The sequence below is a fragment of the Gymnoscopelus microlampas genome, assembly GCF_963454915.1.
Source record: "Gymnoscopelus microlampas genome assembly, chromosome: 15".
NCBI lineage: Eukaryota > Metazoa > Chordata > Actinopteri > Myctophiformes > Myctophidae > Gymnoscopelus > Gymnoscopelus microlampas.
In genome coordinates this window covers 44,013,093-44,037,549 of record NC_139952.1, presented here as the reverse complement: position 1 = coordinate 44,037,549, position 24,457 = coordinate 44,013,093, and the positions used below count along the sequence as shown (strand labels likewise).

The 24,457-nt window shown below is 43.1% G+C and overlaps 1 protein-coding gene across 1 annotated transcript; it reads left to right on the top strand.

The window, feature by feature from the left end:
• LOC311062443 (ubiquilin-4-like) lies at window positions 1-22,303 on the top strand. Its single transcript, XM_084081489.1, has 11 exons — window positions 1-239; window positions 4,821-4,972; window positions 6,614-6,765; window positions 7,425-7,687; window positions 11,231-11,389; window positions 12,509-12,743; window positions 13,437-13,576; window positions 15,273-15,356; window positions 15,968-16,083; window positions 17,902-18,229; window positions 19,846-22,303. Exons 1-11 carry the CDS (start codon window positions 24-26, stop codon window positions 19,996-19,998), a joined length of 1,998 nt encoding a protein of 665 aa, XP_083937615.1. The 5' UTR covers window positions 1-23; the 3' UTR covers window positions 19,999-22,303.
• The last annotated feature ends 2,154 nt before the right edge of the window (window positions 22,304-24,457 follow it).

The following is a 24,457-nucleotide window of genomic DNA, read 5'->3' as shown; positions in this document are numbered from 1 at the left end:
TCCATCGGGTAGGAGGAGTAAAGATGGCTGACAACGGCGCCGCGGATCCCGCTAACAACAACAACAACAACGACGACGACGACACCGAGGACACCGAGGACACCCCCACCACCAGACCCCCCCACGCCGAGGAGTCAGAGGGTCCGGGGACCACCGCCACCACCATCATCAAGGTGACGGTGAAGACCCCCAAAGACAAGGAGGAGATCGCCATCTCGGAGGATGCGTCGGTCACTCAGGTGGGTCCGGTGTGTGTGTGTGAGTGTGTGTGTATGTGTGTGTGTGTGGGGGGAAAGCCTGGGTTGCTTTGGTTCCCATTTGCTGCCTCGGAGGCTCAGATCCGGTGTAGAGCCCGCCCCTGGCCCCTGCCGTATCCGGTTTGGGTTTGCATGGCGTTGCCAGATCTTGCGAGAGAAATAAGCAAATGATTGATTGGTCGATTGAATACCTTATTTAGAAGTTTGCAGAGAAAAAGTACAGTTTACAATACAAGGTCAACTAAAGTGGATTGCCCAGGAAAGCTGCAATGGCTTGTTTTAAATGGGATCCTCACACGCTCAATTCATGCAGAGTAAACCAAGCCTACGGCTGTTTGAAAAATAGTGTGACAACGTGTGAGCTTTGTAGATCTGCTATTTTGAAACACATCTTCTGTGGGGAGATTTGGAATGTTTTTTGAAACATTTTTAACAACACAAATCTGGTACGGGGGGTCCCTGGCGCAAAAATATTTTTAGATGGGCGTTATTGTAGGGACAAATACATGTTAATCTGGGGGTCCTTGCCATGAAAATGTTTGAGAACCACTTGTTCAAACAACATTAGGAAGTAAGCCCAAATAAGTGACAACACTTAAGAAAAAAGTCCAAATAACCACAACCTACCAATATTTACAAGCAACTTTACATAATACACAAGCCCAAAGTCGCTTATAAAAAGCGGACGTGGCAACACTGGTGGTTGAAGGTGATGCACGCACAATGCGAGTGTTTCCGTATCCGCCTGCCCTTAGACCGGATCTGCAACTTCTGCAAAAGCTGAAACGATCCCCCTGCCTAGTGGTGTAGGGCTAGCCTTAGCATGTTAGCCACGGTGCTGCTAGGCTAAGTTAGCCCTGTATCTAACTAACTGCTCTCTAGCATGTTAGCCCACGGTGCTAGGCTAGTTAGCCGTGTTCTAGTCACTCTTGCTTGGGCCGGCTATCAGTTGAAATGGACGCCCCATAATAAACATGTGTTAGTTGTATATGTTGACAGATAGTATGTATATATTATTATAAAGAATACGTTTAACAACGGCCGGTAGAGGGGGGTGCTATGGTAACCGGCTCCTATGCTAGCATCTAGCATGGTTCACACACCTATAACTGTTAGCCAAACAAGTGTCAGCTGATGAGTTTGCTCTTCTTGCTGCCATTAAACAATAAGGTTTAGCTTTATAGCAATAGCTTGTCTGGGTTGTCCAATATTAAACCTGTCTGGTTGTCCAATATTAAACCCCAAGTACTTTTTTATTATGACTAGTTTCAGCTTCTTAAGAATTAGAGCCACAACATGCTAAGTTTTGCTCTCATAGTCTCTAGAACATTCTACCATGATCATAGCCCTGTGCTCTCTCACAGGTTGTTGTTTAAAACCAGAAGTGGAGGAAGAAGTACTCAGATATTTTACTTACGAAAAAGTACCAATACCATTGGTACTTTTATTTAAAAAAAAAATACTCTGTTACAAGTTAAAAGGCCTGTGTTAAAAATGTTACTTGAGTAAAAGTGCAAAAGTATTGCCTTCAAAATGTACCAAAATGTAAAAGTACTAAAATGTAATAGCACATCTACAAGCGTGTCGCGCTGAGACACGTTGTGAGCTTGTAGATGTGCTATTTTCAAATAGCCTAGGTATAGAATAGGGTTAAAGCACTGATTAATGTTTGTTTTATAATGTAATCATTTATATCTGCAGAGTATCTAACTAGTAACTAACGTTTTCAAATAATTGTAGTGGAGTAAAAGTACAATATTTGCATCTGAGATGTAGTGGAGTAGTTGAGTAGATGAAGCAGGGACCCCCACTTGGCTTGGCTGAAACCTGTGTTTCAGATTAAACTTCTTTTTTTTTTTACCTGGTCTGCTCTTTTTTCCATATACACCTATACCTCTTTGCCAAAAATAGCCGATCTACAAGCTCACAACGCCTCGCAGCGCAAGGCGTTGTGAGCTTGTAGATCGACTATTTTTTCTCAAAGTTCTCCTTGGGTTGCTAGGGTTCAAGTGGTTAATGTAAAAAAACACAAAGATTTGGCGGCACCCCTGTATTAACTCTGAGGACCTCCTAGGGGTCCCGGACCCCCTGTTGAAGAACCACTGGTATAAACGAGTCCTGTGTGTGAATCACTGCGGTTAGTGAGTCACAGTTGTTTTTGGCTAACACTCTAGTGTGTGACTACGATACTAGGCATGGCTTTTCTTTATAATGTTTAACATGTAGAGTTCTCAGTCCTATATATTGTTGGCCTACTAGTGTTCAGTTCTGTTAATCCATTACTCATTGCTAGTATTTATCAACATTTTTTTTCCAAATAAGAACATGGCTTTCTAAAAGTCCAGAGCGGTGGTTCTCAAAGGTTTTCATTTCAAAGACCCATAACCAAAGGGACAGTGACTTACGGGTCCATTTGGTTCCATGTGTACACTCAGAGTTGCAGACCTGTAAGGGTCCATTTGGAACCTGGAGGGCCCACAGATCCCACTTTGAGAACCACTGGTCAAGTGTATACATACTATTCTAACTATGTATAACCATTATGGCATAAATATGTACCGTTTTCTAAGTTGTCTTGATATAATAATATCTCGAATTTATATAGCGCTTTTCTGAGTACCCAAAGAAGACGCTTTTTTATGTGAAGGGCTGGGGCATGAGAAAACAACAAAAAACAACTGTATTAGGGGGAAAAACACTAAGACTAAGGAATAAAAACAATAGAAACATTGCAAAGAAGAAAAGGAGTTAGCCGGGGAAAGTGATATTGAAGAGGTGGGTTTTGAGGGCGGTTTTAGGGGCATCTCTGAGAGTTTTGGGAAGTGCATGATTCCACAGGGTTCGGGGGGGCAAAGCCAAAAGCTCTGTCGCCCCAGGTTCGGTACTTGGTCTTGGGGACCTCAGGGAGGTTTGCGTCACCAGACCTGAGGGAGCGGAAGGGGACATGAGGTGTGTGGGTGTATGTGGGTGTTTGAATCTTGTAAATGTATTTGAACATCTTGTGGCTGAAGTGGAGAGATGTTCTAGCACCCAGCACAGTCGGAGTTAGAGATCAGATCTCATAGGCTTAGCCTAAATGCATATAGTATTAGTTTCATGGCCTTGTTGGTTTGTAATTTGACAATGATACCGTTTACTGGGTCACTGTGGGCAGATTGTTCTACATACACACACACATACATGTTTGTTACATGTTTTGTAATCACGTTGTTGTTCAAATAATTGTAGAATAATCTATTCCATACGTGTTTTAGTTACACATGAAAGTGTTTGACTTGTGTGTAGGCCTGTCACAATTATTACATAATTGTCTAATCGCAATTATTGTGGCATAATCGTCATAATGTCTTTGTATATTTCAGATATTTGTCATATCTGCCCTGTGCATTTTTTGATTACGAAGCCTAAAAGGCTTCATAATAATGTTCCAGTGTTCAACGGCCAAACACACACAATTAAATCATTAATCGCAATTATTTGATACAGTTAATCGTACAATTTTAAATTTGTAATCGTGACACAGCCCTACTTGTGTGTTACTACTCAACCACTCTCTCATTCTATTAGTAAGTACTTTTACTTAAGTAAGGAATGTGAATACTTTTTCCACCACTGGTTGTATTCATTTTCAGAAGAGATGAAAAATTAGATATCTGGCCTTGAAAGAATTGGTTGCAGATCTTTTCATTTCAAATGAAATTGAAAGGTGGTTCAGGGTGGCGTGGCGTGGGGAGGGAGGGGCTGTTAGTCTTTTCACGAGTGAAGCTTTTGGCTGTTGGGCAATTGTGGCAATAGACCAGTGCTAATAGGATAAGTCGGAGGGAGTTTCTTAGAAATGAGATATTTAAAACCAGAGGGTTTCAACAGAACAAAACCAGATTACACAGCAAGGCTGCTGAGGACGACATTTGTCCTTCTTTTCATCTTTCTTCTCTCATCCTTCTACTTAAGTAAAAGTATCGATACTGCAATGTAGAAACACTCTGTTACATGTAAAAGTCTGGTAATAAAAATGTACTTGCATTATGCAGAATGTCCCGTTTCAAAAGTAATCTGTATCAAATGTATTAAAAATCTTTTGAAAATAGCAGATCTACAACCTCACTGTGAGCTTGTAGATCGGCTATTTTCAAATAGCCAAACTTTAAATAGGGCTGAAGTGGTTACTGTATGTTTTGTAATAATAATCCAAATCTACAAAGTAACTAAAGTTGTCAAATAATTGTAGTGGAGTAAAAGTACAATATTTGCCTCCGAGATGTAGTGGAGTAGAAGTAAAAGTATTGAAAATTGGAAAGTACAGTACTTGAGTACATGTACTTAGTTACTTTACACCACTGCTTCTCTCTCACACACTCTCCCCCTCTTTCTCTCTCACACAGACACACACAAACAAACTCTCTCTCTCTCCCTCATCTAGCTATCTAGCTTTCTTGTCCCTTAGGCTCATACGCTCATTCCGTTTTGTCTCTCTCTCTCTCTCTGTCTGTCTCTCTGTCTCTCTGTCTCTCTGTCTCTTTCTCTCTCTCTCTCTCTCTCTCTCTCTCTCTCTCTCTCTCACAGTTTAAGGAGGAGATCTCGCAGCGGTTCAAAGCCAAGCAGGACCAGCTGGTTCTGATCTTCGCGGGGAAGATCTTAAAGGACGGCGACAGCCTCAACCAGCATGGCATCAAGGACGGCTTGACCGTTCACCTTGTCATAAAGACGGCACACAAGTAAGGCACACATCTTCCACACAACAGAGTGGTATTAAAGGTTCTTGTGGAGGTCAGCAGATCGAACTCCATGTCTGTTATTGACAGATATGAAGTGGACGCTGTATATCACTGGACTGTGCAAATAGTGTTCCATTTGTAAATGGTAAATGGTGTATTTATATAGCGCTTTCATCCAAGGCGCTTTACGTAGATTGTGCATTACATTCACCCATTCACACACACGTTCACACACCGATGGCGGCGGAAACCATGCAAGGCACCAACCTGCTCATCTGGAGCAATTAGGGGTTCAGCGTCTTGCTCAAGGACACTTCGGCACTAACCATGGGGGAGCCCGGGATCGAACATTTGTGAGGCATAGTGTCAAACTTGCATGCATTAAGATGGTGTGGCTTCGTTCATGAACATTGTGTAGCAATATCTTCTAAATTCCCTTCGTAAGTACAAGATAATTGGGTATTTATATTTTGCTCACACTAAACTGAGAGCTCAGGCACACCTTCTGTAAAGCCTGTGTTATACCTGATTGTGGGCTGTGTCTCGCACCGAAAATAGCAGATCTACAGTACAAGCTCAACACCGTGTTGGGGCGCTTTTGTGAGCTTGTACGTCGGTTATATTCAGTACACGACACCGCCATATAGCGAAGTATAGATCATCCTTAAATCATCTGCCTTGCTAAATCCCACACGTTCTCAAACCACCACCATGCTTGTCCACAGTAATTCCCGTTCACATGAAGAAACTCCCCAAATAATGTCTCATTATGCATAATACAGCAAGTGCACAATATATACTGTATGAATTCACCAGTGGGCATACATTGCCGCCAACAACAACCTCAATATCCTCATTGAAATTGACCTAATTGGCATTTATTAGAAAACTACTTGAAGTAAATACGTAGATGTGCTGTTAATGTATTGTCATCCTTTTTAATTTGGTCCGGGTTAGTAGGTCATTGTCGGAAGTGTGAAAAAACTAAGCTATGATGACTGAAACTAAGAAACTAAGAAATTTCGTCAACAATTAAAAACTAGACTAAAATGTCAGGGAGGGACTAGCGGAGTCATTTTATGCTGTGGGTGTTGTGCACTGAAAATAGCAGATCTACTTGTAGATCGGTTATTTTCAGCAGGCAACCAAGTGTAAAATCAGCCATTACGACGCCATCAAGGCACCGCCAAAACACATTTTATTCGACTAAATCAACTGTAGATTTAGTCGACTAAAACCAGACAAACAGTAAAACATTTCAGATGACTAAAACATGACTAAAACTAAATGGAATTTTATTCAAAAGACTGTGACTAAAACTAATTCAAAATGTGCTGTCAAAATCAACACTGCATGCATTGTCCATTTGGTGGATGGTATTTTATTAACAGTTCTCCCGTTCTACCACAAGGTGGTGTGTGTACTACTGTGTGAGCATGGTCAGTGCCATGCTTACATTTGTGCATGTATATAAATATAATGTGTTATTATCATATCACAAGAGTTGTAAGCCCATATGGGCTGGCCTTCTAATGAAGCAAGACACTTAACATGAATCTAAATCCATCAAAATATAAGTATAAATTACATTATATAAATAAGTATATAGTGATGGTTAAACATTAGCGGCCATTCCTCCAGGGCATCAGATGGCGCTAGCTCCTCGTCCTCCAGCTCCTCCACCCAGGCAGGCGGTGCCTCCAGTCCCAGCCCGGCCGCCAACCCCTCCTCCACCACGTCAACCTCCACCGGCGGCCCCGCCCCTCCAACCACACAGACACCCAACCTACTGAGTGAGTTCCACACTACACTACACCACACACACACACACACACACACACACACACACACACACACACACACACACACACACACACACACACACACACACACACACAGACGAACCTACTGAGTGAGTTCCACACTGCACTACACCACCCACACACACACACACACACACACACACACACACACACTGAGTGACCTACTGAGTGATATGAGTTCTACACTACACCTGCAAAATGATTTAGTAAATCATTAAAAACAGGTCTCCGCCAGGTCAGGAAGTTGATAGTATCACACTAGAAAGTACCTTTCCTAATTCTGTCTTACCTATTTATATTACATATTTTGATGTCACGTGAAGCTTGACCAATCCAGACACACACACACACACACACGGACACACGGACGGACGGACGGAGTGAAAACATACCTTCGAAGGCCTGGCGGAGACAAAAAAGCAGTATCGGCTATTTGAAAATAGCCGAGCTCGTTGTGAGCTTGTAGGGGGGCGGGGGGTCCGCAGCCAAATACATATCATTTTGGGGTCCTTGACATGAAAACGTTTGAGAACCACTGGTTTAGAATGATAATAATACCCAAGAATCATCATTTAAACGTTCAGTCATGAGGATTTTAACTTTTTTTGCTTTATTCCAAAAAATGGCAGCCGGGTTCGGGGACCTCTCCAACCTGGCGGGGCTGGGCATGGGCTCGGCCAACTTCATGGAGCTGCAGCAGCAGATGCAGCGGCAGCTGATGTCCAACCCGGAGATGCTGTCGCAGATCATGGAGAACCCGCTGGTGCAGAACATGATGTCCAACCCGGACCTGATGAGGCAGATGATCGTGGCCAACCCCCAGATGCAGACGCTGATGGAGCGCAACCCCGAGATCTCGCACATGCTCAACAACCCCGAGCTCATGAGACAGGTGGGGGGGGAGAGTGTGTGTGGATGTGTGTGTGTGTACTAGAGGGATGTTAACAATGAATCTATAATCGATTCTTTGCTGTTTAAGAATTTCATCGATTCAATTTATCGGTTTTCAATTAATTTCTTTTATTTTTTGGGGGGGGCTAGTGACAGTTACAGGTATTTAGAGAGACTCTTAATCCAGAGCGATTTACAGTAAGCAAGGAAAACACGAGGTAACCATAGGCGGCGGGTGAGCTTGACAATTGGGAAGGCTGGGGATCGGCCGCGCGCCGAAATCCGTGCACGCGTGCGAAGCGCGCATGCGGGAAAAAAAAGTGGTTTCTGGTTGGATTCTGTTAGTTTCTGTTGGGTTTTTGGTTACTTTATTTCGGTTATAGGGTTAGGGTTAGATTAGGGTTAGGTTTTTTAATTCATATTTCTGCCTGATTTTACTGATTTTATTATTAATTCCCAGAATTTCCCAGCATAACATTTGGGAAGGCTTAGCCTACCCTAGCCTTCTTTACCCGCCGCCTATGGAGGTAACACATCAAATGCATAGAAATAGTCATCTACTAATAAACTAACACATAAGTAAACCAAGAACCTATCATCAGTCTAACCGTAGAATATCTATCCCCAAAACAAATCGATAATGTGTACATTGAAACTATACACACTATAGGATGCCATGTCAACAATGACCTGCCATCTGTCTACATAACATGCTATCTAAATTACATTCCAGCCTTTGCATAAGCCTGCAAGGTTGTCAAGGCTAGGGCAAGTGCTACAGCAAGTGCTAAGGGCTCAGGTGGAGTCTGAAGAGGTGAGTCTTTAGATTACAGCAGAAGATTGGGAGTGAGTCTAAAGTTCTGACTGCAATGGGGAGTTCATTCCATAGTTTTGGAGCTTGGAGGGAGAAGAGTCTGGGACGTGTGGAGCGTTGTTTTATGGAAGGTTCTGACAACTTCCCTGTGTTAGCTGGTCTGAGTGAGCGGGAGGGGTTGTAGGGTTGGATCAGGCTTTGAAGATACGGGGGGGGGGGGGGTGCCATACCTTTGGTTGCTTTGTATTCCAACGTCAGTGTTTTGTATTCTGTGCGGCGGGGTCAGTAACTGGGAGTCAATGGAGTAAGCGGAGAAGAAGGCGGGAGACATGTTAACATTTTGTCTGGTTGAAGACCAAGCGTCCTGCGGCATTCTGGATTTGGAGAGGCTTAAAGTGCACATACCGTTAGGCCAGTAAGGAGAGGGTTACAAGAGTCAAGTTTTGATATGACTGATATCAAATTTTAAAATGGCATTCATGGGGGTCGGTAGTCGGTAGCGCTGTCGCCTCACAGCTAGAAGGTCCTGGGTTCGATGGGGGGGACGCTGTGGGCACTGGGGGTGTGTCTTCTCCTCCGTGTCACCAGCGCCTATGTGGGGTTGGCGAAAGGGCCTACTCTGTGTGGAGTTTGCATGTTCTCCCCGTGTCTCGAAGGGTAGTTAATACCCTCACAAAAACATGTAGTAATCCTGGTCACTATACTGCCTCCCCCTGGTCAGCCGGGGCGCCTGATGGAGGGAAAGGGAACTGGTTGGAATAACGTGTTCCTTCCACGCGCTACATTGAAGGAAGCATGAGCTCGGCCCTGGCCTCCCTAGGCTGGTGGGGGGAGTGTGGTGCCCAGGATCACTTAGCAAATTGGCACCGGGTGACAAAAAGGGTTACAAAATTGAGGGATAGAAATTTTAGAGGAAAAAAATGGCCACCACCCTAAACAAGTCCTCACAAGTATATTAATACGTGTGTGTGTGTGTGTGTGTGTGTGTGTGTGTGTGTGTGTGTGTGTGTGTGTCAGAGTTTATACTAACACAATCTGGCCCCGGTCAACATGTCTGGGGATATTTTATTTTGCCAGACAAATAGGGAAAATCACAGTGGTATTCTAGCTTCTAGCAGCATTGTTCTCATAGCACCACGGCCACTCATAAGGGACACACTGACTGGAAAACAAGGTCACCCAAAACTTTCCAGCTTTGCCAACTAGTGTCACAGTCCTACACATTCTAAAAATAAAGCCCTGTCCGTTAACTTGACTCGCATGCAGCGTTCTTTACGTTTGTCAATGCGCTTTGGTCATAATGTCAGCATAAAGACCAGCCTGATTCGTCACACAACCCTCTCGCTCAACATAAATTGTATTTTCATAATATAATAAAGTTTGATCTGCTGAAAATGAATTCCGGTTGAAATTGAGCCTACTTGTCAAAACGTCAACTCGTTAACCAGCAGTATATTTTTGCTGCCAACGTCTCGCTTTGAACTTGATGGGAGTTGTGGAAATTACGTTTATTGTCTCAACATTTTGTTTGTACTTGTGAATTTTCTTTACAAGATGTTGTGTAATTTGATAGACGTGGCGCGTTTTATTCACCAGTTAACAGAGTGTGTGTGTGTGTGCGTGCTGGGGACGGGGGTCCAGGAGACTAATGCAGTTTAGCGGTAGACATGAGCACCCTTCCTCTCTGAGCTTTTACTCTGGTGCCTTTTAAGCACCTTGTAAGGTGTGGTGAATAAGGCTGACCTCTTTCCCTTTGCGCGTGTCTCTAGATTGAAGATACTCTCTGGCTGTCACGTTTTATGAAGGCGTTCGTAGTCGTACCACTTGGGAAACGCAGCGTTTCATCAGGATGTCTGACTGACTAAACTGGTGTAACAGCAGAGTGTCGTAAGCAGGGCTTGGTCGCTGTCATCCAGCTGTGACTGTGTTCAGATCCTGCGTCAGATTAGCGCAGACGGCGCTCATCTGACTGTCGCCAAGTTTTCATTATGGCTAAGGGGCATCTTGACTGCCTTTTCTCCTCTTTAACCCATTAAAACTAGGAACGCGTCTTGTGTAACCACTTTAACCATTATTTTATGCTTTGGCTATTCAAAAATAGCAAGCTTTTTTACAAGCTATTTACAAGCTCATGCCGCGCTATGAGCTTGTAAATCTGCTATTTTTGAAAAATCGTGAGAATTTGTGCGAATCTTTGAATATATATATTTCTTTTTTTAAAGCGAACATTTTAACTAAAATTTTTACTTCTGGGGGGTCCCTGGAACAATATATTTCAAGGTGGGGGTCCGCGGCTAAATACATATCATTTTGGGGGTCCTTGACATGAAAAGGTTTGAGAACCACTGCAACTACTGTAGCAACGTACGTTTTTTTTAAAAACTTTTGTAGAATCTCCAGAAGCAAAGATTTGAGTTACAAATGTTCGCTTTAGAAATACATATTCAAAGATTTGCACTCATTTTTATGATTTTTCAAAAAATAGCAGATCTACAAGCTCATAGCGCGACACTCGGTGCCGCGCGATGAGCTTGTATATCTGCTATTTTTGAATAGCCAAAGTATAAGATAATAGTTAAAGTGGTTAAAATCGAAAATGACCGATGCACTGTGACATGGTTGTGATCTTTTTACATCTGCTATTTTCTGTGGCACAACCATGTATATCACAAGGCCTTTAATGCCCACTCCTCCTTGCTTCTCTCCCTCCCTCCCTCCCTCCCTCCCCAGACCATGGAGCTAGCCAGGAACCCCGCCATGATGCAGGAGATGATGCGCAACCAGGACCGGGCTCTCAGCAACCTGGAGAGCATCCCGGGAGGCTACAACGCCCTGCGTCGCATGTACACAGACATCCAGGAGCCCATGTTCAGTGCCGCCAGAGAACAGGTATAGCTGCGCCAGCTGATGACACTCTGTGTGTGTGTGTGTGTGTGTGTGTGTGTGTGTGTGTGTGTGTGTGTGTGTGTGTGTGTGTGTGTGTGTGTGTGTGTGTGTGTGTGTGTGTGTTTGCAAAAATTGCAAGATACTTGTGAAGCAGTCTGAATTTTATGCAAATATCCACCTCTGTGTCCCCTAAAGAAGGTTTGATGATGGATACGACTATAGTTAAAGGAGAATTCCGCACTAGCCTTTCTCTTACCTTTTATCTGATGTTATTATATCCTAGGAAGAGTGGTACAGTAGAACATTTTCGTAACTCCATCCCGAATGCGCTAGATCGTGTATTTTTATCGCGATTTTATCTTCACTATCTATCTATCACACAGACACTGTGGACAGTTTTCTGTCATTAGGAAAGTCAGATATGAAAAAAAAATATATATAAAAATACACAATCTATCGTATGGACCGTCCGCTCAGGTTTTTAGCTGCGACTCGGGATGGAGTTATGACATTTTTCTGCTGTACCGCTTGCCGTAGGATGTAATAATATCATATCAAAGGTAAGAAAAACGCGGTCCGGAATTCTCCTTTAAAGGACAACCAAGGTTTATGTTTTAGATTGTAATTAAAGTAAATAAAAGATGAGTGTTAAACATGTTTAATTTACTGTTTTCTATAGTTTTAGCAATTTCCGCGATCTTTCTTTACAGTGGGCAGGGGCATTCTGTCCGGTGGCTCAATAGGTCTTTTTTTACACAATAACCTGGAGTTTTCTTTATTATTATTTACAGTAGCTCTTCTAGCCCCCAATAACTCACACCTGGCCATCAAAGACCACAGGACCTTTTTTTGTTGTGTAAAAAAGGCATATTTAGCCACCGGACAGAATGCCCCCGCCCACTGTAAAAAATATCGTGAAAATTGCTAAAACTATAGAAAGCAGTAAATGAAAAAAGAATAACACTCATCTTTTATTTACTTTAATTACAAGCTAAAATCTAAACCTTGGTTGTAAAAAAAACAAAGTTGTCCTTTAAATTAATTCCAAGTAGCCTGCGAGGACAAAGCCGATCGGTAAACCTTGACATCCTTTGTTCCGACTTCCCTTGTTTTTCCCTACAGTTTGGTAACAATCCCTTCTCGGCCCTTGGGGGCAACACCGACCCCGGCGCCCAGCCGTCGAGGACGGAGAACCGCGAGCCCCTGCCGAACCCCTGGGGACCCCCCGCCTCCACCAACCCCTCCGAGGGCGGAGGCACCGGCGGCACCGCAGGTGGCCCCGGCGGCACCGCCGCCGGCGGCGCCAACCCCAGCGTCACCAACCCTCTGGGCATCAACGCGGCCAGCCTGGGCAACGGTACGACTAACGCCATGTCACAGATTAAAAAAAAGAAGAAATGCCCCCGTTTCATTCTTCCTTTTTTGAGTGCCATTGACTGACCTGCATCACACACAACTATATAGGTGTAACGATACAGTAACTGCGTCCGTGCATCGATTTTAATTTTCAACGATCCACTATATCCATATGCAAACGGCAAAGTATCGAATCGTTCTGCAATGCAAATAATCTATTTTATCGATACTAAGTACTAGTGCGTTGTATTTAGCAATTTTAAGATGGGGGGGGGGAAGAGAAAGATGGGTTTAATTACTTTTCCATTCCATATTGCTACTTGGTTTATCGATAAATGTGTGTTATCTCTGTGTTCATGTCAAGGTGTGGGTTTGTCCATATGTGTTCAAATACAATGTCCATGTATTTGCCAGAGAATCACTGTGTTAACTTATCTATATCCATAATAATAATACATGTTTCCCTTAAAAAAAACTCCACTATCCACACGTTTCGCACAGATTTTTCTTTTGTGCTAATTAGTCACTGTATCGATTTTAAATTATTGAATCGTATCGTCTCGCCATGAATGAACCAATATTGTCCATGTATTGTATCGTCAACCATGTGTCGTGATGCGTATCGTATCGCTGTTACACACCCCTACACACAACACAAGTCACACTAATGGCTTGTCCTTCGTCTACCCCCCAGGCATGTTCAACAGTCCAGGCATGCAGAGTCTAATGCAGCAGATCTCAGAGAACCCCCAGCTCATGCAGAACATGCTGTCCGCTCCCTACATGCGCAGTATGATGACGTCACTGTCCCAGAACCCAGAGCTGGCCTCCCAGGTCTCTCCACACACACACATGCACACACACACACACACACACACACGCACACGCACACGCACGCACACTCTTAACCCATTCAAACCGCGGAATAAGCATCTGCGTAACCACTCTATCCAACACTATGAACTTGTATTGCTATTTTTTTTATTCTTGGAACATTTGTGCAAATATTTGAATATATATATATACATTTTTGACTCAAGTCTTTGCTTCTGGGGGGTCCCTCCCTATTACAAAATATTTTGAGATGGGGGTCCCCGGCCAAATACATATAATTTTGGGGGTCCTTGACATGAAAAGGTTTGAGCACCACCGATATAGCAACATACTGCTAGGATTTGGAAACCATTTTTAGATATGGATGTTGTAAAGATTTGAGTTACAAATGTTTGCTTTAAAAAATATATATATTCAAAAATGTGCACACATTTTCAAGATTTTTCAAAAATAGCAGATCTACAAGCGCATGTAGATCTGCTATTTTTGAATAGCCAAATTATAAAATAATGGTTAAAGTGGTTGCTTTCCCGGTCTAAATGGGTTCAATCAGAATACAGGTACTGTAGTTTTCAGAAAGGTCTCCCACACAACTCCTTGTTATTCTGTTCCTTGTTCTGCGTGGAGGACAGATTGATGTTGTGGAGTGATGCTGCAGTTTTTCCAATGAATTGTAATGAGGGGGATCTGAGTCTAAGGCTGCTGAGACCTGGGTCAATAAAGCCCCAGACACTGAGCACACGGACACTCTCATACACACAGAGCAGCGGGGATTGTCTCTTAAACTTCACGTACAACTGCGGCATGATCTTCAAGCCAACAACGCGTCGCATCGCGATGCGTTGTTTGCTTGAAGATCGGTTCTTTCCGACAAGTGACACTTGTCGGATGATTGAGGTGAAGGGTATGGTCACATTACATTACAGTCTTTTAGCAGACGCTTTTATCCAAAGCGACTTACAATAAGTGCATTCAACATAGGTAGGCAAGAAAACTACTAATCACCAGAAGTCTTAAGTGCATTCTCTTCTAAAACAAGCAACTAAGAGTATACCTAGCGCTAAGGTAAAAGTGCAATATATCAGCTACCTACTTTCTTAAACAGATGCGACAAATAGGAAAATCAAATGAGCAAGAGCTAAAACAAATAAGTGTATCGAATTAACAAGATCCAATAAGACAAGAGCTCGTACAAATAATTGACAACAAGTAGGCAAGGCTAAGAGGAAGGGTCAGGGTAGTGTTTCCTGAAGAGGTGGGTTTTCAGCCTGCGGTGACAGCTGGGCAGTGACTCTGCTGTCCTGACATCAGTGGGGAGTTCATTCCACCACAGTGGGGCCAGAACAGAGAAAAGCCGTGACCGTGTAGATCGGCCAGAAGGACCACTGAGCGACGGGGAAACCAGTCACACAATATGCGGATGAAACAGTAATTCTTAGCGAGCGACATATCATCGTAACTTCCTTTAGGGCTTTAGGATGGTACTATCGGTACTTACTATTAAGCCAAATTCAACCTACTTGCCTCCTCCAGATGTTGTCCAGTCATATTTGTATTGGAGCGACGTATTTCTCACACGGTTCAACTGAAACGTGTACGTGACCTCACCCTGCCTCTCACTTCCCCTGTCTCTCAATTCTCTAATTTCACTGATTTGTCCATCTGTGTCTCTCCGTCTTTCTCTTGTCTCGCCCAGGTATTGATGAATAACCCCTTGTTCGCTGGAAACCCACAGCTGCAGGAGCAGTTCAGATCCCAGCTGCCTGTTTTCCTGCAACAGGTATAAAAACACACTGTACATCCAACACAAGGCCATGGAACGTCTCAGTATCAGTTGGTGGTCAGAGGTCAAGAGGGTCAGTTATTGAGTGTCCTACATAACGGCTAGTAGAAGGATGAATCTGCAAACATTGATTTGAGCACTCACGGACACACACACACACACACACATACACACTTGCAGATGGATTGTACACACAGACAGAAAACTTTGGCTATTCAAAAATAGCTGATATACAAGCTCATACCGCGACCGAGTGCCGCGCTATGAGCTTGTAGATGTGTGCAAATCATTGAATATAGTATTTTTTAAAGCAAACATTTGTAACTCAAATCTTTGCTTCTGGGGGGTCACTGGAACCAAATATTTTGAGATGGGAGTCCGCGTCCAAATACATATCATTTTGGGGGTCCTTGACATGAAAAGGTTTGAGAACCACTGACCTAAGGGGACAGGAGTTGCAAATGATTAATGAAAAATACATTTAAAGGAGGTTGATTGCATCTGAATTCTTGTCTCAGGCCAAGCGTTGAGCCCCCAAATCTATAGATGTTATTACTTGACTGACGCATTGATCATGATGCAGATCTCTCTCTCTATTTGTTTTACAGATGCAGAACCCAGAGGCGTTGTCGGTAATGACCAACCCACGGGCCATGCAGGCTCTCATGCAGATCCAGCAAGGCCTGCAGACCCTGCAGACAGAGGCACCAGGACTTATGCCCAGGTACACACACACACACACACACACACACACACACACACCCCGTCGTGGGACGGGGCATAAATTAGGCTTGATGGGCTGCAGCTCCGCGAGCAAGAGCAGGCTCTGGTGCCGTGATCATAGAGCGCTCCCTCCGTTCTTATGAGAGCCACTGGAGGTGGGGGTTTGGGGGATAACTGCTTTGAAATGCTATTATTGTTTACACACAACAGAAACCAATGATTATATATTTCAAGAGCGAGAGATCACTGTAAAAATCCTAAGCATTCTTCCTCCACACTCAGAGAAAAACGGCATCTTGAAAGTTTGATGGGATGCATTTTTACACGTCAGTGCATCTTATGAGCGGTGGGGTCCAGTGGCGTGCACAGACATTTTGAGGGGCAGGTGCTCAAGTAAATTATACTTTTTTTTGTTTATTTGATCTGCTCTTTTTTCCCTCTACACCTATACCTCTTTGCCAAAAATAGCCGATCTACAAGCCCACAACGCCTCGCAGCGCGAGGCGTTGTGAGCTTGTAGATCTGCTATTTTTGGCAAAAGTTCTCCTCAGAAAAGGGATGCTAGGTTTCGAGTGGTTATGGTAAAAAGAAAAATCATATCACATAAAGAATTGGCGGATCCCTGTAGTAACTCTGAGGACCCCCTAGGGGTCCCGAACCCCCTGTTGAAGACCCCTGCTGTAAACTGGAAAAAAAAACATTTTTTTTTTTTTTTTTCAAAAGGGCACTTCTGGTCAAGAGGGCAAAGGGCAGGTGCTCTAGAACCACCTAGAGTCTATCTGTGCACGTCCCTGGAGAGATCACTGTAAAAATCCTAAGCATTCTTCCTCCACACTCAGAGAAAAACGGCATCTTGAAAGTTTGATGGGATGCATTTTTAACACGTCAGTGCATCTAATGAGCGGTGGGGTCCATTTGGTGCCGGCCTGCGCACGCATACTGGTTGTTATGAATGTGACGTTGTCTGATAAAGGGGTCTTTACCCAATGTGCATCGTCATCTTCTGGTTAGAATAATTATTTCACTGCCTTCAGTGGACACGCCCACCCCCTACAGCTTATTTTTCATGACTTTGAAAACTATTTTTATATACTTAGCACGTTTTTTTTTTTTAATCATTCTAATTTGGCTAGGTGGTTTGTAACATATTATTCTGTGGTCTGACAAAAATGAAATACATAATACTGCTTATAGGCACCTAGTACTTCCTGTTTATAGGGTCTTTTTAAAAGGTTTCAGAACCAGTGATGAACGTAGATGTTCTACTGCATACATGGGCAACTGGCGGCCCCGGGGCCACATGCGGCCCCCAGGTTAATATCAGAATACTGATATATTAGTGATTTCAGCTGTTACAATTCCAAACATGCAAACATGACCCGCTTTAATTACTTCAGTCTATATTATAGTAGCTTAATGACTAGTATTAAAATTCTATTGTCTTTTTTATGTCTAATATATTTGTATTTAAGTTCATAAAGTTAACATAAGTATAACTAAATGCATTTGAAATTACATAAAAAATAGAATTTTTAGGATTCCAAATAAAAAATAGCAAGAAAAAAAAATCTGCATTCCAATTCAAAAATAGCCGATCTACAAGCTCAAAACGCGTCGCGCTGCGACGCGTTTTGAGCTTGTAGATCGGCTATTTTTGCTACTTTTGTGTGACATACAGTAGATTGACCCGACAGTATATGTAATGTGGCCCTCTGGAGTGAGTGTGGAAATATAGTGGCCCTCTCCATCATCAAAGTTGCATCACCCCTGTTCTACTGACTCTCTCTCTCTCTCTCTCTCTGTCTGGTTTCTCCGTCAGTCTGGTGCCAGGTGGAGTACCCGGCGGAATTCCCGGCATGCCCGGCGGAATTCCCGGCATGCCCGGCGGTATTCCCGGTATGCCCGGCGGTATTCCCGGTATGCCCGGCGGTATTCCCGGCATGCCCGGCGGGATCCCCGGCATGCCCGGCGGGATCCCCGGCATGCCCGCCGCCCCCGGCATGCCCACGGGTGGGGGCGTGGCCCCGGAGAACCCCGCACCCTCGCCCAGCGCGCCGGCGGGGACGAATGCCGCCCAGCAGCAGCTCATGCAGCAGATGCTCCAGATGTTCGCGGGGGGAGGAGGAGGAGGAGTAGGAGGCGCAACGGTACACACACACACACACACACACACACACATATTTATTGGGTTAGGTTGGTTTAAACCTGCTTAAATATTTTCTTCTTTTATTTAATACCCAACCGATCCAGTAATACCAACTTTGACCACTTGGGCTCACAATTTTCTTCTAATAAAATGCAATAAAACTTTGTCTTTGACAGTCTTTACATGGTTTCATCTTACCTCTTTTGTCTGCATAAGATTTTAGTCGACACAAATGTGTTTTGGCGGACCGTGATGGCGTCGTAATGGCTCATTTTACACTTGGTTGCATGTTGAAAATAGCCGATCTACAAGAGCTTGTAGATATGCTATTTTCAGAGCGCATCACCCGAGCGCAACCCAACATAAAATGACTTGTCTTTTAGTTCTACTGGATCTCTTCTCCACTCGTCCCTCACTTACATTTTAGTCTAGTTTTTAGTTGTTGACGATATCAATATATTTAATCTTAGTTTTAGTCATCATACAGTTAGCTTAGTGTTTATTTAAGTTTTATTTAGTTTTCGTCAGTGAAAAAAGGTAGTGGACAGACATTTTTCATCATCGTCTAAATATCATCGACTAAATAAACACTGATTTAGTGCCGTCGGTACGTAAAGGTAACAGCGTCAGCATCAGTTGTATAGACCACTTTTAGCAAATCTCATAAGTTCAGCTGGTACACATAAAATCAAACTGGTTTAAGCTCGTACAGCATGCCGGACCAGTTCAACCGGAAAAGGAAGTGATTGTGACTTGAGTTGGGTCAATTTCTGGTTGGCTAGTGATAAACATATCTCTGTACACTAGGGTTGTCCGATATTGGCTTTTTTACCGATAACCGATATACCGATATTGTCCAACTCTTAATTACCGATACCGATATCAACCGATACCGATATATGCGGGGATTATTGTGATTAGGGTAAGCTCAAATTTCATATCACACACACCATATACAGTAAGAACTCCTGTAACTTATTTATAAAGCAAAAAAAAAAAAAAAAAAAAAAAAAAAAAATTTTTTTTTTTCAAAAACCGATACCGATATTTTCCCGATATCAATTTTTATGCTAATATCGGCCGATAATATCGGGAGGCCGATAAAATCGGACATCCCTACTGTACACCACTGCGCTTTGACCACTCTGGTGCGTTGTCCAAATTCAGTTAGTCAAAAGAAAACCAAGAAATGTGACCCTCCTACTGATGGAGGCTGGATAGCTGAAATGTCACCTTTCCTGAGGCATGGGAAAATAAAACAAAAAATGTACTTATTTCTGAGTGCAACCCCCCTCGTTTTTTGATTCATTGGTAAGCTTAACCCATTCAATACGAAATTTTTCGATTTCTCCTAGCTATTCAAAAAGAGCAGATATAAAAGCTCATAGCACCGTAAAGCGTGTCACGCTATGAGCTTGTAGATCTGCTATTTTTGAGAAATCGTGAACATCAACCATCAAAATGGCGGACGTACAGTGCCCTAAAATGTAAATACTGATTGTTCTCAGCCACAGGCTAGAATTCGACCCCCCCCCTCCCCCCCACAGGCCTATGTGACCTTTTCCACTGTGGGGTAAAATTGTAACCCCCCCCCCCCTCTCTCTCTCTCTCTTTTAGACCCAGACCCCGGAGGTCCGGTTCCAGTCCCAGCTGGACCAGCTGAACGCCATGGGGTTCATCAATCGCGAGGCCAACCTGCAAGCCCTCATCGCCACCGGAGGAGACATCAACGCCGCTATCGAGAGACTGCTTGGCTCACAGCCCTCATAAGAGACATAAGCGCACACACACACACACACACACACACACACACACACACCACCGCACACATACTCGTTCATCACCAACCACGCAGCATCTCGCATTGAACCGAGAAATGAAAAGAAAAAAAAAATGATTGATCCCAAACTGACAGAAGAATCTTGGGCAGGATGTGTATGACGACCCCCCCCCCCCCCAATTCTACTGCCTTCCTCCTTAGCCCATTAAGACCGGGAACGCATCTGTGTGTCATTTTTAGATTTCTTTGGGCTATTCAAAAATAGCAGATGTACAAGCTCGTAGCGCGCTACGAGCTTGCTATTTTGTGCAAATCTTTGAATATATATATATATTTATATAGAGGCCTATATGTTTGAAAGCGAACACTTTTTACTCCGATCTATGCTTCTAGGGGGGTTCCTGGAACAACATATTTTGAGATGGGGGTCCGCGGTCAAATACATTGGATTTAGAAAACATTTTTAGATATGTATTTTGTCGCGGACCTCCATCTCAAAATGTTTTGTTCCAGGGACCCCCCCAAGAAGCAAAGATTTGAGTTACATGTGTTTAAAAATATACATAAAAAAAAAATATATATATATTTATATACATATTCAAATATTTGCACACATTTTCGTGATTCTTCAAAAATAGCAGATCTACAAGCTCATGAGCTTGAATATCTGCCATTTTTGAATAGCCCAAAGAAATTAAACAAATGACAGAGATGCGTTCCCGGTCTTAATGGGTTAGATTGCACCCCGTTCCCCCCCGTCCCGTCCCCCCCCCCGCTACGCCGCCAGCCCTTTATATTTTCTCATCTGGAGTCGGCGTCATCTAACGGAGATCTCTGCCAACAGGGCAACAATGTTGCAGAGTTGGACTGAACCACTCCCTCAGCTCGTTGCGGGGGGGGGGTGTTCCCCGAGTGTTTTCCGAGAAAAGAAAAAAAAACAGCGAGCGGAAAGAAGGGGAAAAAAAAGGTTTCCCCCCGAACAACCGTCAACTTCATTCACCGTTTTAAACGTCTCCTCCGAACGCGAGAGTCGCTTCCGGTCGGCTGCGGCGGGAAACGGCCCCCGCCGAGACCGCCCGACCCACGAATAGAGATGGTTAGAGAGTTATTAGAGATGGGACACCGTCACGTTTTTGTCACCTTCGGACGATTGGATATTTTTTTGGGGTCGTTCCTTGTGAATAAAGACTGCTCCCTGGTTCACAGAGGGGTAGGTTTACGAAGAAAGGAACAAGAAGAAGAAGAAGACACCCTCACCCCCGCCCTCACCCCCACCCCCTGGAGACCACACTGCAGATCCTGCCCGACAACAACCCTCACTATTTATTGCAAAGTGCTTGAGGAGCGTCCTCTCTGCCCCACACTTCCCTAAAGTTGCGATTTGTCATTCCAGATAAGGGAGTCCACTCAGCCGCGAGAGCTCTCTTCCTTTCTTTCTTTCTGTCTTTCTTTCTCCCTCCCTCTCTCCCTCTCTCTCTCATTCTTTCCCTCCCTAACTCTCTCTCTCTCTCTCGAGGCACTACTACTGTGCCTTCTTGTGCTCTCAAACCTTATAAGAGCACTCTCATCAAATTACTCCCCTCAGCTCCCACCTGGACAGATATTACACCCCCCACCCCCCCATTGGTGGTCCGGTCCGGCCCAGCAAGCATCCAAGACCCCCCTTTACCTTTTTCCCTCCATAAATAAGTTACCAGAGTCGCGGTCCCCCCACCCCCCCCCCCCTCCCCCCCAAGCAGAAGATGCAGGCAGAATTCATGAAATAAAATTTAAAAAACAAAACGAATGAGCTTTCCTTTTTTCTTTTCTTTTTTTTAATCTGATTGTTTATCTATTTTAATAGGTTTTCTTCTTTCTTTCTTTTTTTTGGTGCAAGGTAGTACCTAGAGATGATCATCATTTGTCTCGTATCGAAAGAAAGGAAGAAAGAAAAAAAAAAACTGAAAATTAATTTGGAAATCATTTAAATGCAACAACAATGACATGGCTTTACATTGTTCTACTGGTATGCTCCTAACGGATCATCCACCTGTAAAAAAAATAAATACAAATAAAAACATAATTAATTTTAGGTTGTTTTTTGTTTTTTTTCTTTCTCTTTGCTTTTGAAAATCTCAGCATTGTAGTTGTGGTAACCTTGGCAACGGGGCTCTATAGCTTTGCTTTGTCTATTGACCGCAGCTGGAAAACAAACAAAAAAAAAGATTAAAAATCCATCTCCCAATTCAACATGTTGGAACTAACTTTTAACAGTACTGTACTAAAAAGAATAAAACAAAAACTTGGTCAAAAAGAGACGGTTTGCTCTGTGTCGATTCATTCGTTCATTCATTCATTGTTTGGGAAAGAGAGACGGTGCTGTGAGGTAGTAGGGTTGGGGATCCGTAAAACCGGAGGGACCGGATCCTACATTGAGGAACCGGAACCGGTTCCGTCACATTTTGGAGCCGTTTCCGGGAACCGGTTTCATCTAGGCTGTCAGAGCTGGTATGTGGACTTATCACGTCTGCTATAACAGTGGTTCTCAAACTTTTTTTCATGCTCACTTTATTGAAAACCTAACAACATCACTGTAGTATCAGATGTATTAGATATTATATTGATATTATAGCTATTTCACAAGATATGTGATGTTGTAGTTGACTTTTGGCCGCCTATATCGGTATTGGTTGATATCGGTATCGGAAATTAGGAGTTGGACAATATCGGTATATCGGATATCTGTAAAAAAGTCAATATCGAACATCCCTATTCCCAACCCTAGCTGTGAGGTGTACAGTATATATTATGGTTTGGTTTCTTCGCAAATTAATTCTCTTCCTGAAGCTTGTATACTGAGAATGAATTATCCGGAGCAATGCTTGTTTTCCCATTTTTGATTATTTTTCAGATTGTGCCGTGTTTTGATGTGGCATTTCATAGTTTGATGGAAACCCATTACAAGGGAACAAAATGACACTTATCGTGAATGTTTGTTTGGCCAATTTGTAGTGTATGAAAATTGTTTCTTTATTATTACATAGAGATTCCGGAATGGATGTCTGTAAAAGCTGCCGTGCATCTCAGGCTGTAATATTTGAACGGTCCAATTGAGCACTTCACTAAAATTGAGGTTACGGGCGGCTGTGTTTAGTTAAAACTGCAATCCATAAATGATTTTGAAGGTGGTGTAAGTGATTTGTTGTTTGTTTGTTTTGGATGAAATCGGTATGCTGCTGCCCTGAAAATGTATTTAATGTTTGCTAAAGAGCTGGAGAGAAGGGAAGATCCCTGTTACTGAACAAACACTATAGCAATGATTACTATGGTAATGTAGAGCCATAACTTAATTTAACAATCATGAGAGAATTTGTATACAGAATACAGGACAAACGTGTAATTGGAAGTGATGAAGCAAAGAAATGAGCGGACAAAATTTGAATTGGAACACTAAAATTGAAGCTGATAAATGGTTCTCTTTCTATTGGATTAAATGTATGTTCATTGTAGAGCTGCAGAGATGGTGAGACCCCTGTTACTATAGCAATGATTACAATTGGAATATAGAGGTTTAACTTTTTACTTACAGCACCTTTTAATGAATAAACAAAACATTATTTTAACCATCATATGTCTTGCGGAGTATGTTAAGGTTAGGGTAAGTGATATCTTGTGGTTAAAACAAAATGGTTTTTTTTGTAAATAATGTAAATCTCTATATTCTGATAGTAATAATTGCTATAGTGTTTGATCAGTAACGGGAGTCTCCCTGTCTCTCCAGCTCTTTAATGAACAGAAAATACATGTTCAGGTGGGTTGCCGATTTCAGCCAATCCGGGGAGAGTACCCAGATTTAACAGCTTCACTGTTATAGTGTTCATGTTCCAATGTTGTCTGTTCATTTCTTTGTGTCATCGCCTCCAATTTCAATTGTTTATCCTGTCTGAGTTCTCTCTTCTGATAGGATCAGCCTGGAAAACTTTTTTTCTGTTTACTATTGGCCTGCAGGCAGCAGTGTATGCATTGTAGTAGGCCTATTCATAGCAGCTTGGAATGCTGCCGCTAAGTGAGTGAATTGAATCGGGGAGGGAGGATGTTCCACCCACGTGCACCTCAGGTAATGGATATGCTGCTTTGGGTGTAGTTATACTCTAGTTCCTGGATCCGCCTGTTAGGTGAGACTACAACAACAGGCGAAACAAGTGGACAGAGAGAGGGGGGGGGGGGGGGGGGTGAAACGAGAGCCCTGGAGGTGATGGAGGAGGGAGGGGTTGTGTAGTCTTGTTATGACAGTGGTTCTACGCCCAGTGGTGGAAAGTAACTAAGTGCATTTACTCAAGTACTACTATACTTAAGTACAATTCTAAGGTATTTTTTTTTACTTTAGTGGAGTATTTCCAATTTTCAGTACTTTTACTTCTACTCCACTACATCTCAGAGGCAAATATTATACATTTACGCCATACAATT